At 36.7% G+C, this 16,683-nt stretch overlaps 1 protein-coding gene across 2 annotated transcripts in view; it reads right to left on the bottom strand.

Moving 5' to 3' along the window:
• Positions 1-16,683, bottom strand: part of LOC106884260 (uncharacterized) — an 86,197-nt gene that overhangs the window by 11,725 nt on the left and 57,789 nt on the right. Inside the window, exons 2-4 of one of the 2 annotated variants that reach the window (XM_014935542.2) lie at positions 14,726-14,845; positions 6,050-6,187; positions 25-590 (exon numbers count right to left, since the gene is read on the bottom strand). In XM_014935542.2, the coding sequence (XP_014791028.1) occupies positions 358-590; positions 6,050-6,187; positions 14,726-14,845 (491 nt within the window). In that variant the 3' untranslated portion in view covers positions 25-357. Of the gene's footprint in view, positions 1-24; positions 591-6,049; positions 6,188-14,725; positions 14,846-16,683 lie in introns of those variants that run through there. The other variant, XM_014935543.2, reaches the window with a different exon arrangement.

Here is a 16,683-nt window from a genome sequence, read left to right on the forward strand (position 1 = left end):
TATATATATATATATATATATATATATATATATATATATGTAATAATGAATAAAATAAAATTTTTGAATTAAAAATAAACAGAAAATGCTTTGTTATAATTATTAGTTAGCAACTAATAGTAAATTATAAGTTAGCAACTGTTAACTGAATTAGCAATTAGTTAATTATTGACAGGTATGTCAATGTGATGGTTGTCTTCTGTCAATTAGTTGTTGGTTTGTTCCTTGGTTTGTTGGTTGGTAGGTTTTTCTAAATGGTTGTTTGGCTGGCTGGGCACATAGCTGGTTGGTTGGTTGGTTGGTTGGTTGGTTGGTTGGTTGGCCTGTTGTTTGCGTGTGTGTGTGTGTGTACTATACTCACATCATCACTTTAGACTTGATGACTGTTAAAGCTCGAGCAAGAAATATCCAAATGGCACATGTAGCGACGCAGAAAAACACACCGATCCACATGAGAGTTATTGGATATCCATAAGTGATCTGTCGAGTATGGCACAATTGGGGTGGAAGTGTCACAAAGTAGAAGCAGTCCTCAATTTCGTAGGTCCGCTTTGTATAGGTGATTACTAACGTGAACACTCCGAAGATACCTGTAAGAAGAGGGCGAAGGTATTTGGATACAGGTGGGTTGAGGTGGATTGGAGGTAGGAAAGAGAGGTGGGGGATGAAAGACAAGGTGTAATGAGTATTTGTGTGTGTGAGAGAGAGAGAGTGTAGAGGGTAAAGTTAGGATGGTGACGAGGAGAGAGAGAGAGAGAAATGGAGAGATTAATAAGGTAAACAGAAGCAAAGTATAGAAAGGGGAGAGTTTGTAGGAGAAAGAGTAGGAAGGAGGAAGCAGTGTGAGGAGTAGAAAGAGGTGTATTGAGAGGAGTAAGGAGGAAAGTGGATGGAGGGAAAGAGGAGGAGGAGGAAAAGTAATAGGGAAGAGGCAGAGGTGAATAAGGGAGACGGGGGGGGTGAAATAAAAGAGAAAAAGAGAAATGTAAAAGATTATAAAGAATTAAACAAAAAAGTATAAAATAAGAAATGAAATCATAAAATAATTGGCTCATTAACTGATAAATGGATTTAAATAATTCACTAAATTTGTCCCGGTTTGGAAAGTAAGACTTGATCTACAACTACAGCAGTTTTCAGTTTGTGGTCGCTGAGGTTCCATGAACTAAGTTGAAAACTTGTTAAAGCCTGATATCAATTGGATGATTCCATTTCAATAAAATGGGTTTGTCATGGTAGGAAGGCTGTGAACCACTGCTTTAAAGTGTCACCATAACCTAATAAATGATCTTTTCTTTTTCAATGGTCAAGAGAAACTGCCTCTGCCCATGGCCTCTGGATTTGGTGAGGTCAGTCTCTACTATAATAAAGAAAGCAGCTTGTGAATTAATTATGAGTATGTGACGTTTTACTAAAAGAACACAATTATTACAGTCTACACCAATTTTGATATATTTTTTTTTAATAAAAATGTGGGTTTTTTAAAAAATTCCTTTGCATTATTGAAGATTTCGACAACATGATTCAATCAGAAAGTTTTTATTTGCTCTGACATAGCATTTTTAATATCTCACAGTTCTTTTCCTTCTGCTGTTTCCTTGCAATGCTCTCTCTTAGTTTGTCTCTCTTCTTAATCTCTTCTTAATTTATCACCTGTATTTCTCCATCTCTTCTTAATCTATCACCTGTATTTCTAGTCATCTTTCTATCTCTCTCTTACTCTTATCCTCATACTTTTTTTTTCCATGTCTTTCTCCCTTCAGTCTTTGTGTCTTCTCATTCAAAAACTTAGTTTATATCCCTTTCCCCTGTTATTTCTTTGAATAATTTCCTCTGCAAACTCTTTCACTTTCTCTCCTTGCAACTCTTTCTCTTTCTCTCTCTCTCTCTCTCTCTCTCTCTCTCTCTCTCTCTCTCTCTCTTTCAATTGTTTTCATTTAAAAAAAAATAAGTGATCAACAAAGCCTTTTTGTTTTGAGATACTTTAAGAATATTTGTGAAAATCTTTACACTATATCTATTTATCCATTTATCATATCAAAATTACTCAGAAATTTTTCATTTCAAGTTCTATAAATATTGGCAGTTATCAGCAATTTTGTACAAGCAAACAGGACAGACAAAACTACCTGAAAGGTGGTGTGTCTGCTAGTAAAATGAATGTCCTCTAATAAAATGAATAAAATCAAGAAGAGCTACGTAGCTCTCCTTGATCACTGCTGAACTGGGGATGACTTTTAGGGACTCTATAGATGAAGTTCCTACAACAAGGTTTGTAAATAAGAATAGAAAGAAGTGGTTTCATTATTACACTGTGTGGTTAAGGAATCTGCTTAGAAATCATCTGGTTGTGGGTTCAAACCTTGCTATGTGACACCATAGGCAAAGTGCCTTGTGAATGTAATTCAGTAGCTGGAAACTGTATAAATCCATTGCTGTGCATACATACTAAGTTTTAATGTTCCAGCTCGCTTCTGCTGTTTACAGCAGTGCTTGGAAGGAAGGTGTGTAGCGTGTGATTGTCGCATTGACCATGGCAGTGTAAGTTGAGAATCACTACACATCATAAGAAATGTACTGAAGGTTTGGCTGAAGGAAGGGCACCTGGCTATAGAACAATTCCAGTTGCTTCACTTATGCCAATCAATGAGCCTTTTGGAAACCTGTCCTTAATTTTGACTATGGATGAGGTTTCTCATACCAGCTTGGGAAAGCAGGCACAAAAATGGTGGTGATGTTAGTGGTGGAGGCGGCAGCAGCAGTGGTGGACGGTGTTGTTGATGCTGCCGCTGATGATCTTCTAAAGCCACTTCTGTAACAAAAATTTAAAAAAACAAAAAGAAAATATATAATAGTCTATATACACAAGTCTCTTTGTCTATCATGTTCACTGCATCTGCTACCAGTAATATCACAAGCACCACCATCACCACCACCACCAACACCAACAACAACAACATCTTTAACATCAAAACACTAAGACAATGGCACAACAGAATATCAAAAAATGATACAATATGACCAAAGTGTAATGCAGCAGAAGGTAATTATAATATTGGGAGGAGGTCAAGTCAATTATATTGACCCTAGTGCTTGACTGATACTTATTTTACAGACCCCAAAAGGATGAAGGGCAAAGTGACCCCCAGTGGCATTTGAGCTCAGGAAGAATGTCACTAAACATTTAACTCTGACAGTTTGCCACCTTAGAAGATAATTACAATTACTAGCAAATAAATTGTGCAGTGTTTCATGTTTACAAATGTCAGATTTTAAAGATTTATTTGCTCAATAACATTTATCCACATTTCCAATGCCTACACATCTATAACACTTAATAAGATTTATATCTCAGTCCCTGTGACACAATTCTACTTTGATGTGTCTATAATTGATTGCTGAGAAATAATTATCCCGTTTCCTGTTTCTTTCCTTTCTCCTTGTCTCACTCAATTGGGTTTCATGATTACATTGTATCAATTTGAGTTTCAAAAATGTCCTCTTCTTGCCAATTCTGATAAATGATGGATGATGAAGTAATTTTGGTCAGTTGGTCAGTATATAATTTCAGCTGTTGATCATCAGTCATCCAGTAATACTACGTAGGAGGGTGTTGTGTTGATTGGCAGAAATATGAGAACACTGCACTAAAATGTTTTGCATTAGTTGGTTTTGTTTTTGCTTTTACATTTCAAGAGGTGACCAATTTTGTTCTTTATGCTTCTACAATCAATTGATCAAGCACTAGTAATAAATGGGTAATTATTTAATGGACTAATTCATATCCCACACTTATAAAAAAAAATGGCACAAGTGGAAGTTAGAAATCGTAAATGTCATACTTATCATGGTGGAATATCAAACGTAGGAATTTACATTGCAGCCTCATAGTTTAAGGTTCAGTCCTTGGGCAAATGCCTTGTCTATTTGGCAGATGGAAACTATGCACAAGTCTATTCTATAGATTAGTGATATACTCCAAGGTTTCCTTCATCTTGCAAAAAGACAAGAAGGTTAGGGGTGAAATTCCTTCCATTATAGGTCAGCTCAATGACAAAAACAATGAAGGAACCTTAGACTCCAACTACTTTCTTCAAACAGGGAACTTATACAGAGTTACTCAACTGATTAGATAAAGTAACCATATCCGTCTTCTATTACACATTTCCCTCGTAAAAACGAGATGGAGACTTTGGATAGTGTAGCAGCTGATACAGCAAGCCTCAAACAAAGTCAGGATTGCAACTGCTTGAATATATTTGATATCTACTCAATCAAAGCCTACCTGGGGCTGAAGCAACATTGTTATTGTTTGAGTGTGTGTGTGTGTGTGTGTGTGTGTGTGTGTGCGTGCGTGCAAGTGAGTGTGTGTGTGTGTGTGTGTGTGTGTGTGTGTGTGCGTGAGTGATTGTGTGTGTGAGTGAATGTGTGTGTAAGTGATCCTCATCATCACCACCACCACCATCATTTAATGTGTTTTCTGTGCTGGTGGCATGGGCTTGATGGTTGAACAGAAGCTAGCAAGCCAGCCAAAGGACTGCACCAAGCCCTAATGTCTGCTTTGACATGGTTTCTATGACTGGATGCCCTTCCAAATGCCAACCACCTTACAGAGTGAACTGAGTCCAGTCCCAAGTAACTCACAAGACAAGACCTCTCAACTGAGGGAGGTGGCTTTATGCTAGGTAATGAGAGGTGAAAGTATGCAGGGGAGGTACATGGTTATCCCAGTTTGAAAAGGGAGAAGATGGTGGTGAAGATATGTCAGGGCAAATCCTCAAGTTACAGGAAGGTGAATATTAGAGAAATGGTTCAGAAGATTGGATAGGGGTGAATGGGAGGTGAGCATATTCACAAGAGGAGTGTGGAAGGAGAGAGGCAGGTGAGGTTAGAAGTGAATGCAGTGAGTGACGAATATGGATGGAGGTGTAATTAATTGTGAATAAAAGCTGGAGGAAGCATGGATGAGGGAGGTAATTGGTAGTAGCACAGGTGATGAAGCAAAAATGAAGAGAGAATCCTTCTGCAGAGCCTTTTAACAGGCAACTACATGTTGATTTAGGCAAGCAGCTGATATTTGCACAGCACACTGCACCAAGATCAGTCCAAACAGACATGATCATTAGTTCTGGGATACTAAAACAACTGGTTGTGCTGGAATTTACAGAAGTCTGGAAAAAAAGCATTTTGAAGAAATTAATGAGTAAGAAATGTACAGACTAGGATAGAAATGCCAGAACAGAGACTGAAAAATGCATCTTAACCTAACAGAAGTGAGTGAGAAATTCTTTGCTGGGAATTCACTTTGCAAAAACATCAACCATTTGAGCATTCAAGGCATTTTAGAATGACTTAAAAAAAAAAAAAAAAAAAAAAAAAAAAAAAAAAAAAAAAAACAAAGGTGGCCATTCAATCTGTAAGCAAAAACTAAGAGATAGCTACCATGTGAAACAGAATTAAAAGGGCTGATAAGTTGACAGGGGTTGCAGGGATGAAAGCTGGAGCCTGATAAACCTTGGCTAAGTCTCTTAGAAAAGGGTCTCTAATGTTAAATTATCCCAAAATACTTTATCTTCCTAGTCTAAGAATGCATCTCAACTCATCCAGGAGATGTATCTTGCACATTGTGTATATATATATATTCATATGTTCATGGATATGTGCTTACGTGTGTGTCTTGAAGCAAAGCAAAAGATTCATGATAAAAGGCATAAACTTCCTAGATTACAACGTTGCCATTCAAATTCTGATCTGTTCAATTTCTTAGTTTGATATCTTCTAAGCCAGGAGCCACAACAGCAGACCACAAACCTGGTCTCTAGGTGCTTTCACTAGAATTCATTCTATAGCAACCATTCAAACCAGTCTTTCAGCTCTCTCCACAATTTTTTCTTTCCACAACAGACTAGGAAATGATTAATTTTAGCATTCTCACCTCGACTGGAAGGGCAGTCTGTCACAGTCAAAGACCCCCATCCTTTCTCTTCCATTACCTTTTCTTTCTAATTTACAAAGAAAAATAAATAAAGACACAAGTATTTGTTCTTACCAGCCATCATATATAGAGTTCCAGTTACCATTACTAATGCAACTTGCTTCTTGAAAACAGCAATAATTCCAAGAGCTGAAGCTGTCATTAAATCTATCGTGCTAACAATCAAACACGATGCTGCAGATGTCTGCATTTCTGGAAAAGAGAAACAAAATCTATCACTTATGTTTACAATAATAATAATAATAATAATAATAATAATAATAATAATAATAATAATAATAATAATAATATATATATATAAAGAAAAACGAAGTAGTCAGGATTTGGGATAATTATTTATTTAGTGCTTTCATTTCTTTCAAAGGGTTCATCAGGAGTGATTCATTTCCAGAAAATTCATGTCTTTCATAAATATGTGAGTTAATTGAAAAAAAATCTAGAGTTGAATTGGGAAGTGGATGTTCTTTGTTATTTGGAGTCTATGTGTGTGTGTATACATGTGTGTGCATAGGTGTGTGTGTATACATGTGTGTGCATAGGTGTGTGTGAATGTATGTGTGTGTAACTATGTGGTGAATTTTTGGAAGCTTGGTCCGACAGATAAAAAAAAATCAAACACACACACACACATATATATAAATAAAACGCATGAATTTTCACAAATAAATCTCTCATGATGAACTTCTTAAAAAAGAGATGAAGACACTAAATAAATGATTATCCAAAGTCCTAATTACCTCCTTTTTCTTAATCTATAAAATCTGTACACCACTTCAAAAGAATATCCTGGTGTAGAACTCAATATACAATGCTTCTGAACAAAATGTTTGATGAGTCTAGAGCAGTAATAATAAAAAGAGATGAAACAAGAAAAACAATGGTTGGGTTATGAACTTCATTACCTTACAGACATTTCTACTATAAGATGCAGATGAACTAAGAGTCCACTGCATCTTATAATAGCAGAAACAGCTGTAAGTGTGGGAGTTGCTGTTGCTTATTACTAGTGTTGTTATAATCTCCGCTTTAGCGAAGGTAGAGGTATTGTTTCCAGTCTTGTTTGTTTGTTTGTTAGTCCATGACAAAAGGTCTCAAGAACCACTGGATGGATTTGGATGAAACTTTAAGGGACATCTGGACTCGTGATTGGCCTGAATTGATTAGATTTTGGAATCGATCTGGTACTGGACGAGGATTCTGGATTATTTTTCCTATTTTTTTACTTAATTTGTGAGAGCAGTCAGGTTCATTTTTAGTATTCTCATTTGTGAGAGCAGTCAAGTTTATTTCAGATATTCTTATTTCAAAACTCATCGCCAGCTGACCAATGAGAGGACGTTGGTGTTGCTTTAGCGGAGGTTTGTGCTCTCTGGGTGCTCTTGTTATATTTTTATTTTTGAGCTGTTGCCAAATGGGAAACCCTTACACCAAACAGCCAGTCACACAAGTTGTTTAGGTGGTCTGTTTAAGGAGTAGGTAAGAGGGGTTATAGGAAGAACAGGAGCAAGGTGGGACATAGAGGGATATAGGCAACGAATTAAAACCCAGCATGGTTCTTTTCAAAGAAGATCACGATGAGCTAGCTAGAACCAGCTTTAGATATATATATATATGTATACAAATACATTGTTATATTATAAACAGAATGAATCTGATGAAGGAAAAAAACAAGCTTACTGTTCAAAGTTTAAAAGTCTGTGAGTGAGTGACCACAGCTGGCTGAAGAATGTCTTCTATGATGATGATGATGATGATGATGATGGTAGCAGTGAACCACCACCACCGCCATCATAGAAAACATTCTTTAGTCAGTCATGGCAACTCACTCACAGACTTTTAAACTTTCAACGGTAGGCTTGTTCTTTTCCTCTGTTAAATTCATTCTTGTTCAAATTATAGTAATGTTTCCATTTGTTTCTTTTGTTGTTTATGTATTCAGCTCTTTTGTTTTCGTATTTCATCTTGTTTATGGTTTGTGACATCTTGTACCTATATATGAATATATATATATATATATATATATATATATATATATATATATATATATATATATATATATATATATATATGTGTGTGTGTGTGTGTGTGTGTGTGTGTACATATACATATTATTTATATTATATATATATATATATATATATAGGAAGGGCATCCAACTATAGAAACCACGCCAAATCAGACTGGAGCCTGATACAGCTTGCCAGTTCTAGTCAAATTGTTCAACCCATGCCAGCATGGACAACAGACGTTAAATGATGATGACCACACACACACACACACACACACACACACACACACAACACACAACACACGGGGGCATATGAATAACAAAACACGAATGCAAAAATCACCAAAAGCCCAAGAGACATCCACATTGAATATTATTAGTTTTTATGCTGAAAGGAAAAAGTTAAGGGTCAAAGTATGATCTTTTGGATGTAGCCTGTCATTGGGTTTACAAAGAAAAGGGTACAGAAGAGGAGAAAGACAGAAGGAAAAGAGAGAGGATAAGAGAGCCAGGGGAAAAAATACACCTGTGTAACATAAAAAGTGAACAGGTGAAAGCACTCACTACAGGTGAGAGCCTTGAAGTCAAAACACCTGATAACAAAACTATGAGCCACCAAGGGAACCTCTACATGGTTGTCTGACTAGATAGAAATAGTAATTAATTCTTCCTCAAATCACAGGTGTTGTTTTTAATAGAAGTATACACTGGATAATGTAGTCTAGAGTACAATGTGCGTGAAAAAAATAAATAAAACAAGCATCTGAAAAAGACCAGAGGGTACAATGACAAAAATATTGTAACCATAACAACCAAGACAAGAACACTGGTATTACTACAACAGTATGTAATAATCTAGTATACAATTAAACTAAGATAGTCAACTATGTATCACACTTAAAGTATACACATTGTCAATCGGCCAGTTACTGCAGCCAGAATAAATACTGCAGTAACTAGTCTATTGACAGTGTATATACATTTACTATGATACAATGATAATATTTGTTCAAAACACTTCACTTGATGGGTCATTTCGTGGTGGTACACTATTATTCTTATGTGTTCCTCATTTTGTTGATCTAGTATATGTACCACCACACTGGTATGTTAACCATTAGACTATACTGGTTTCATATTGCCCCACCACTGTCTGGTCTGTTGTTCTCTTCTCTAATTGGACAGCAACTAAGGTAGCTTGTATGTTGTTAGTTGTTGCTATAGATACAAGTGATGAATTGGTAGAATCATTAGCCAACCAGACAAAGTGCTTAGCAGCATTTCATCTGTCTTTATATTTTGGGGTCAAATTCCACTGAGATCAACTTTACCTTCCATCCTTTTGGGGTCAATAAAATAAGTTACCAGTTGAGCATTGGAATCAACATAATCAAAAAGCCGAATCCCTCAAATTCCAAGCCTTGTGCCTAGAGCAAAGAAAGGGATTATTATCTTTTGGTTCTTTCTTCCTGCATGCACCTATAGATCAAAGAACAACCGGTTAAGAAAACCACTGGCTTTGGTGGCCAGAGTTGGTTGGATTTGTGAGAATTCTTGGACTGGCCCCTATTGAATGTCTTCTTATATCAGGAGGAGGACTACATCATCAATAGTTTGCATATCTTTCTTTCTTTGTCATTCATTTATTTACCTCGTCATCTGATTTTATGGACCACACCCTCACCACAATTTACTTAACCTTTGTGTTGTCCCCTTATTTGACACTCTGTCCCTGTGGCAAATAAAGAGATCATCATCATCATTATCACCCTCAGCAATAGCAGTGGTGATGATGGTAGTCATAGTCGTAGTAGTTAAAGCAGTAATAGTAGCAATGGTAGTAGTAGTAGTATTACTCTCAGTTTCTTTTCAAACCTCCTCTAGTCAATATAATACATAACTCACTCGTCTGTGGGCAATTAAAATAAGCAATTAAGTGAAAATGATGCAAATGGCCAATTAAGCCCAAGAATTATATCTCATAAGAGAAAGCTAAACAAGCAAATTAACTGAGTACACATATAGATGTCTGTGTGTATGGGTGTGTATATTTGTATGTATGTGCATGCACGTGGCTGTGTATATTGAATGTATATGTATATATATACATATACATATATATGTACACAGATTATATGTACAGGTACATGTGTGTGTGTGTGTGTGTGTGTGTGTGTGTGTGTGTGTGTGTGTGTGCGTAAAAGCATTGTGTAAATTTATCTTTCTGTATGTGTTTGTACAATGACTGCTCTTTATTTAGTAATGTACAAATGTTGTTGTCACCCAGCCCCTAACACCCACTGACCCCTTTTTCTCATTGTTTAATTTACACAGCTCTTCCCTACTCCACCCCAACTCATACACAACCCTCACACCCAGTTCAAGGAAGACAGAAACAAGGTTGCTTATAAAAAATAATGAGGTCCTCATAGAAGTTTCATGTCATCCTTGTTTCACATTCACATCTATGAGGAGAACCATGGAACCTCAAAATCATCAGATGCAAACTTAGGGGTCCACAGACGCCTGTGAGCCCACATGCCAAATACAGGGGGTTTACAAAAAAAAAGTAATGAGGATCCAAAGAGAAAGCATTAGGAATTTGTGAGGAAAGTACTGTGTTTCATAGAGACAGCACTGAGGATCTACAAAGAAAGTACAGGGATTGCAAAAAGAAAGTACTTGGGACTCTGTCATGAAAGCATTAGGGGTTCACAAAGAATGTACTGGGGGATGCAAAGAAAGCATTAGGGATTTATGAGGAAAGTATTAGGGTCTACAAAGAAAGCATTGGAAATTAGTGAAGAAAATACTGGAGGTTATGAATTCAGCATTTGAGGGTTTGTGAAGAAAGTGCTGGGGTCGACAAATAATTTGGGGGTTTGTGATGAAGACAGTGTGGTCTACAAAGGAAGAAGTGCAATGAAAGCACTGTGGGTCCACAAGGAATGTACCAGAGGTTTGCAAAGAAAGGGATCCAAAAATGTGTTGAGTAGAAGGATCTTTTAAAAGCTGTGGGTTCCATGAGAAAAATTAATTTAGATGAAAGGAATCCTTAGTAATGAAAAATTGGGGAACCACTGCTGTGTGCAGTTGCTCTATCTCCTACAAATAACAACCAAATTCCCTTAACTTACATTCTACTGTTTAAGAAAAAAAACATGTTAGATAATATAGCCAAGTTTTCTATGCAAAGGAAAATGACAGGGTGGTCATGGCCAGAATCCCTTGGATCATAGGTCCCACTCAGCTGGGAATGATTTGGAATTAAACAACATCAACTAAAGCCTCTGAGCCCCTTACATAGTCATCTGACCAATCAGAAATAGCAGCAACATCTCCCTCAAAATACATCCAGCCATCTTAAATAGGGAAGGACAGATTAGATAATTCTTTCTAATTTTGGCATAAACCCAGCAATTTTGAGGGAGGAGGCAAATCAATAACATCAACCCCAGTACTTCACTGGTTGGTACTTTACTTTATTGACGCCAGAAGAATGAAAGACAAAGTTCACTTCAGCAGGATTCAAACTCGGAACATAAAGAGTTAGAATAAATAATACAAAACATTTTGTCCAAAGCTCCAATGAACTTTAATAATAATAATAATAATAATAACTTCCAAATTTTTCCACAAAGGCAGCTTGAGGGAGGGGATTAAGTCAATTACATTGACCCCAATGCATAACTGGTACTTATTTTATCAACCCCGAAAGGATGAAAGGCAATGTTGACCTTGGCAGAATTTGAACTCAGGACGTAGTGGCAGGCAAAATACAGTTAAGCATTTCACCCAGCGTGCTAATGATTCTGCCACCTCACCATGATGATGATGATGATGATGATGATGATAATAATAATACGTCTAGGACTTTGACTTCCAGACAGACAAGGTATTAGAGCACCGAAGGCCAGATTTAGTAACCTTTAGGAGGGACAAACAAGAGTGCCTAATAATCGATGTGGCAGTGCCAGGAGATCAATATATCATGAAAGAAAAGGAAAAAGTTGATAAGTATGGAGACTTGAGAATTGAGATTGCCAAGACGTGGTAAACATAAAGGTTGTCCTTGTTGTCATCAGAGAATAGGGTTCAATACCACCCAAGCCAAAGAAACATCTGGAAACTTTAGAAATACCCTACAATCTAGATGTATTGCAAAAACCAGCATTACTTGGAACTGCACGCATATTGCGTAAAGTATTGTCAATCTGAGGTCCTTGGTGGGACTTGACAAACAGTACAAACCCTTGGCAGACACGATATCTTCAATCAACATCACAATTGGATACTGTGCGACGTCTTAAATATTAAGAATAAAATTAATAATAATAATAATAATAATAATACCAGACATAACTATTAAAGACACGAAAGAAAATACTTGTAGACTAATGGATGTAAGTGTTTCCACTGATAAAAATATACCTGTAAAAGAATTTGACAAACTTAATAACTATAAGGACCTGGAAATTGAAATACAAAAGATGTGGCATCTTAAAGCGGGAACTGTTCCTGTTATTGTGGGTGCCCTAGGTATGATTAAAAAAAGGAATGTCAGAAAGATCTAGATAAGATCCCAGGAGAACCATGTCTCAAAGAAATCTAAAAAATTGTGCTAACAAGTACTGCTGATATCCTTAGAAAAACCTTATCAATTTAAAGATTTGTGTTGTATTATATGAAGCTATTTCTCTACTGCCTTTACCACTTTTCCTCCCCAAGCTTTCAGCTATAGTTCAGCATCTCTTAACCTTTGCTTGCTGGGTGTGTCTCGGCAGGTGATGCAACAAACATGCTAAACTAAAAGTAAATAACAATGATAATAACTACAACTCTTTCTCCCTTAGGCACAAAGCCTGAAATATTGGGGGAATAGGACCAGTTGATTGCCACTGGTACTAACCATGAAAGGATGAAGAAATAAATTAATCTTAGCAGAATTTGAATTTAGAATGTAAAACTGGAAGAAATGCTGCCAAGAGTTTTCTCTGGTGTGCTGACCATTCTACCAGCTTGCTGCCTTTAATCAATGATAAAGGGATTGAATTTTGGCACAAAACCAGCAATTTTGAGAGAATGAGTAAGACACTTACATTGACATCCCCCCCCCCCCAGTGCTTGATTAGTATTTATTTTATTAACCTTAAAAGAATGGAAAGGCAAAGTTGATCTTGGCAACATTTGAACTCAGAATGTAAAGTCAGAAAAAATGCATTTTGTCTGACAGTAATGATTCAGTCAGATTGTCATAAGAACAGATTAGAATACTATAATCCTATATATCCTTAGAAAGACAGAGATGGTCACATGTCTAATGCATTTGATAACATTAGGGCTCAATTAGAGTTGACCCCAGGGTTAAGCAACCAAGATATTCTTTCTTTCTTTATTGTTTCCTTCATTTTCTTTTTCTTTTTTTTATATTTCTAAAGATTCTTTTCCATCTTACTCCCTTTTTTTTCAATTCTTGACAATATTTGATTTGATGCAATTCTCAAACTGGTTTAACCACTCTTCTCATTCTTCAGTGTTTGGGTAATGTATACAAACTTTGGCAGCTGCTCTGCACACAGTGAAGGATTATGCCACACCATTTCATTGATCTTCTATTGCGAATTGAGACATTGTTAGCTATATTTAGAAAGCAATCATAAAAGGTTTTAATGCCAATGATTCTTATTTATTTCTTCAGTAAATATTTTATTTTTTAAATAAATTGTGGTATAATGGAGGACATTTTTTCTTTCCTTCTTTTTGATTTAAAATTATCTTAAATGGGATTATTTCTTCCTAACTCTTCTGTCTGTCATTTACTTAACATTATGGAGGAAGGAGGGGTAGAAGAATGAGAAGAAGCAAAATAATAATAATAATAACAACAACAACAACAGATGAACAAAAGGCAATCTACGACAGAATAAAGACAAGACTACAGGAGAATGACAGCGACATTATTTGCAACCTTAAAAAGGTTGGTCGATGGAAACTGAACCAGGAAACGAAAAATGTCAATGAAATTCTGAAATACATCAGAACAAACAACATCAGAGAAACAAATAATTTGATCAAGGCAGCAAGTATTGTTGTAGCAGAAAATGTGGATGTTGATGTCAAGAAAAAGAAATATAATGAGAGTGACAAAAGAAAAGATCCATAGTGGAAAAGAAGAAACCAGGCAGGGTTAGATATGCTCTCAAAGGAAATCTCTGTGTTAGACCGAAAAGAAAAAGGGGAGCTTAAAAGCGAACAAAAATACAGGGCGCTGAAAAGGAAGTATAATATTGAAAGAAAGTGGTAATGGATGAACTGAAACAGTGCCTCATTGCAAAGAAAGCAAAGATGGTAGGATACGACCAAAGAATGAAGGGTTACCACCAGAATAGGTCATTCAGAGTAGATCAGAAGAGATTCTACAGAGAAATAAATGGAGATAGAAGAGACTGGCTATAAGTACTTGGGGATTTTGGAAATGGATAAATTGATGGAGAAAGAAATAACAAAAATTTTAAGTGGAGTACTTGCACAGACTGAGACTGGTCTTTAAGTCAAAATTAAACGGAAGGAATAAGATTGAAACTATCAACACCTGGGCAGTTTTACTACTTAGATACGGAGCAGGGGTAATTGCATGGACAGTAGATTGATCTCAAGCAACATTTGATGCATGCGTGTGTGTGTGTGTGAGGAAGATGGAAGATTATAGAAGTGTTACTTACTTGCTAATATGTTACCTTTGGCATTCAATGTACTAGTTTCCTCATCATATTCCGTTACGAAATTATAACATGGGTTTTTCCACATGTCAGGTAAATGGTTGCATTTTGCCTTTGTTTCAGCTGTGAATAAAGATTAAATAAAATGTTTAATTTATGTGCATGGTGCATGTATGTGTGTACATAATATAAGTGTAAACAACAAACATAAACTAAGAGAAATAACTGACTATGGCCAATGGCATGAATTTGCACAACATCAATAAATAAACCTCTATTAAATGCCATACACTATCCCTTCCTTCAGGCCCAGTTAATAATAATAATAATAATAATAATAATAATAATAATAATAATAATAATAATAATAATAATAATAATATGTAAAGGCTTGCCCCAACTCCTTTAATAACACCACAGCTAGAACTGATGTAAGGGGAATAACCCTGTTCCACCTGAGCGAGTGTTTATTGCATTTTCAGTGTTTATTGCTCTGTAGAGTCACTCGTTTGTGAACCCTCAGCATCTTTCCATTATTTCAATATAATTCCACCACTTCAGTATATTTTTGCTCTCTTGTTGGCCTTCTCTGTACAATCCTTCCAGGCAATGGAGAGTTCTAATGAAACTGGAACCACCTATTTGGATTCTTCCAAGATCAGAATTATAACCAGAGGAGGTGGACCTACTAGCTGATGTCAGCTTCACAAGGATGCCTTGACAATAGTGATGGTCGTCTTGGTTGAGATTGCGGTATTTGTGCAGATGACGTCTACTATAACCTTCAACGCATTAAAAAGCCTTACTGAGGGTTTTTGGACAACCATTGAGCTGTGCTCAGGAGTCTCTGTCCACAGAAACAAGGCACAACTAATGCCCACCTTTGCCCAGCAGAAGCTGGATGACTATAGTAGCAAGTCAGAGACTAACTGAGTCAAGAATTTAATTCAATGGAGGCTCCACTTTCGAAAGCTAAGTCAACGAGTCTTTGTATTTAGACTGTTTATGCTGATTTAACTAGGCTCCCTCCTGTTGTATTCCAACAATCTTGCTGACTTGATCCTCCTCAGTTGACATTTCGAGATCAATGATTCATCTTTTCTTGGCTCCCAGTCATACTGATGTGTTCTACTGCAACCCTTCCATGAGATATTACACCCACCACCAGTACTCTGCACCTTAGCCATCACAACAGATTCAGTTGCCCTCTACTTCTACCCTATTCTGGCCTCCATACCAACCGGAGAAACTTTTGAGTCACAAAATTCTCAGTATTGCAACACATCCCTAGCAAATTGCACCATGATTTCGTTTTTCAGGCTGGTGATGAGGAACTTCAAATTATAATGTGTAACCTATTCAGAATGATGCAGTTTAAACTTAGAGATAATACCAGTACTTCTGTAGGAACTGACTGACTCTCCTCTGAAAGCTCTCGCCCACAGATATTTAAACCTCAAAGGCCAAGAGGGATTGAAGAATCCAGTATTTCGCAGAGGAATTTGTGGAGGTACCATTTGATGGTTAAGGCTTGCTTTTATTTCTTTCTTCATAGGTTCCTGAATAATGTTAAATACAGCAAAGCAATTTGTGTGGTTTATATGTGATGAGTTTGATTTTTGTAAAGAGTAGATGGTATTGTCACAGCTTTGAGCGATTTTAAAATCATATTGATAACCAATGGACACAAATGATTAGCTGTTCACAGATGTCATCATCATCATCATCATCGTTTAACGTCCGCTTTCCATGCTAGCATGGGTTGGACGATTTGACTGAGGACTGGTGAAACCGGATGGCAACACCAGGCTCCAGTCTGATTTGGCAGAGTTTCTACAGCTGGATGCCCTTCCTAACGCCAACCACTCAGAGAGTGTAGTGGGTGCTTTTACGTGTCACCCGCACGAAAACGGCCACGCTCGAAATGGTGTCTTTTATGTGCCACCCGCACAAGCCAGTCC

The sequence above is a fragment of the Octopus bimaculoides genome, chromosome 4 (genome assembly GCF_001194135.2).
Source record: "Octopus bimaculoides isolate UCB-OBI-ISO-001 chromosome 4, ASM119413v2, whole genome shotgun sequence".
NCBI lineage: Eukaryota > Metazoa > Mollusca > Cephalopoda > Octopoda > Octopodidae > Octopus > Octopus bimaculoides.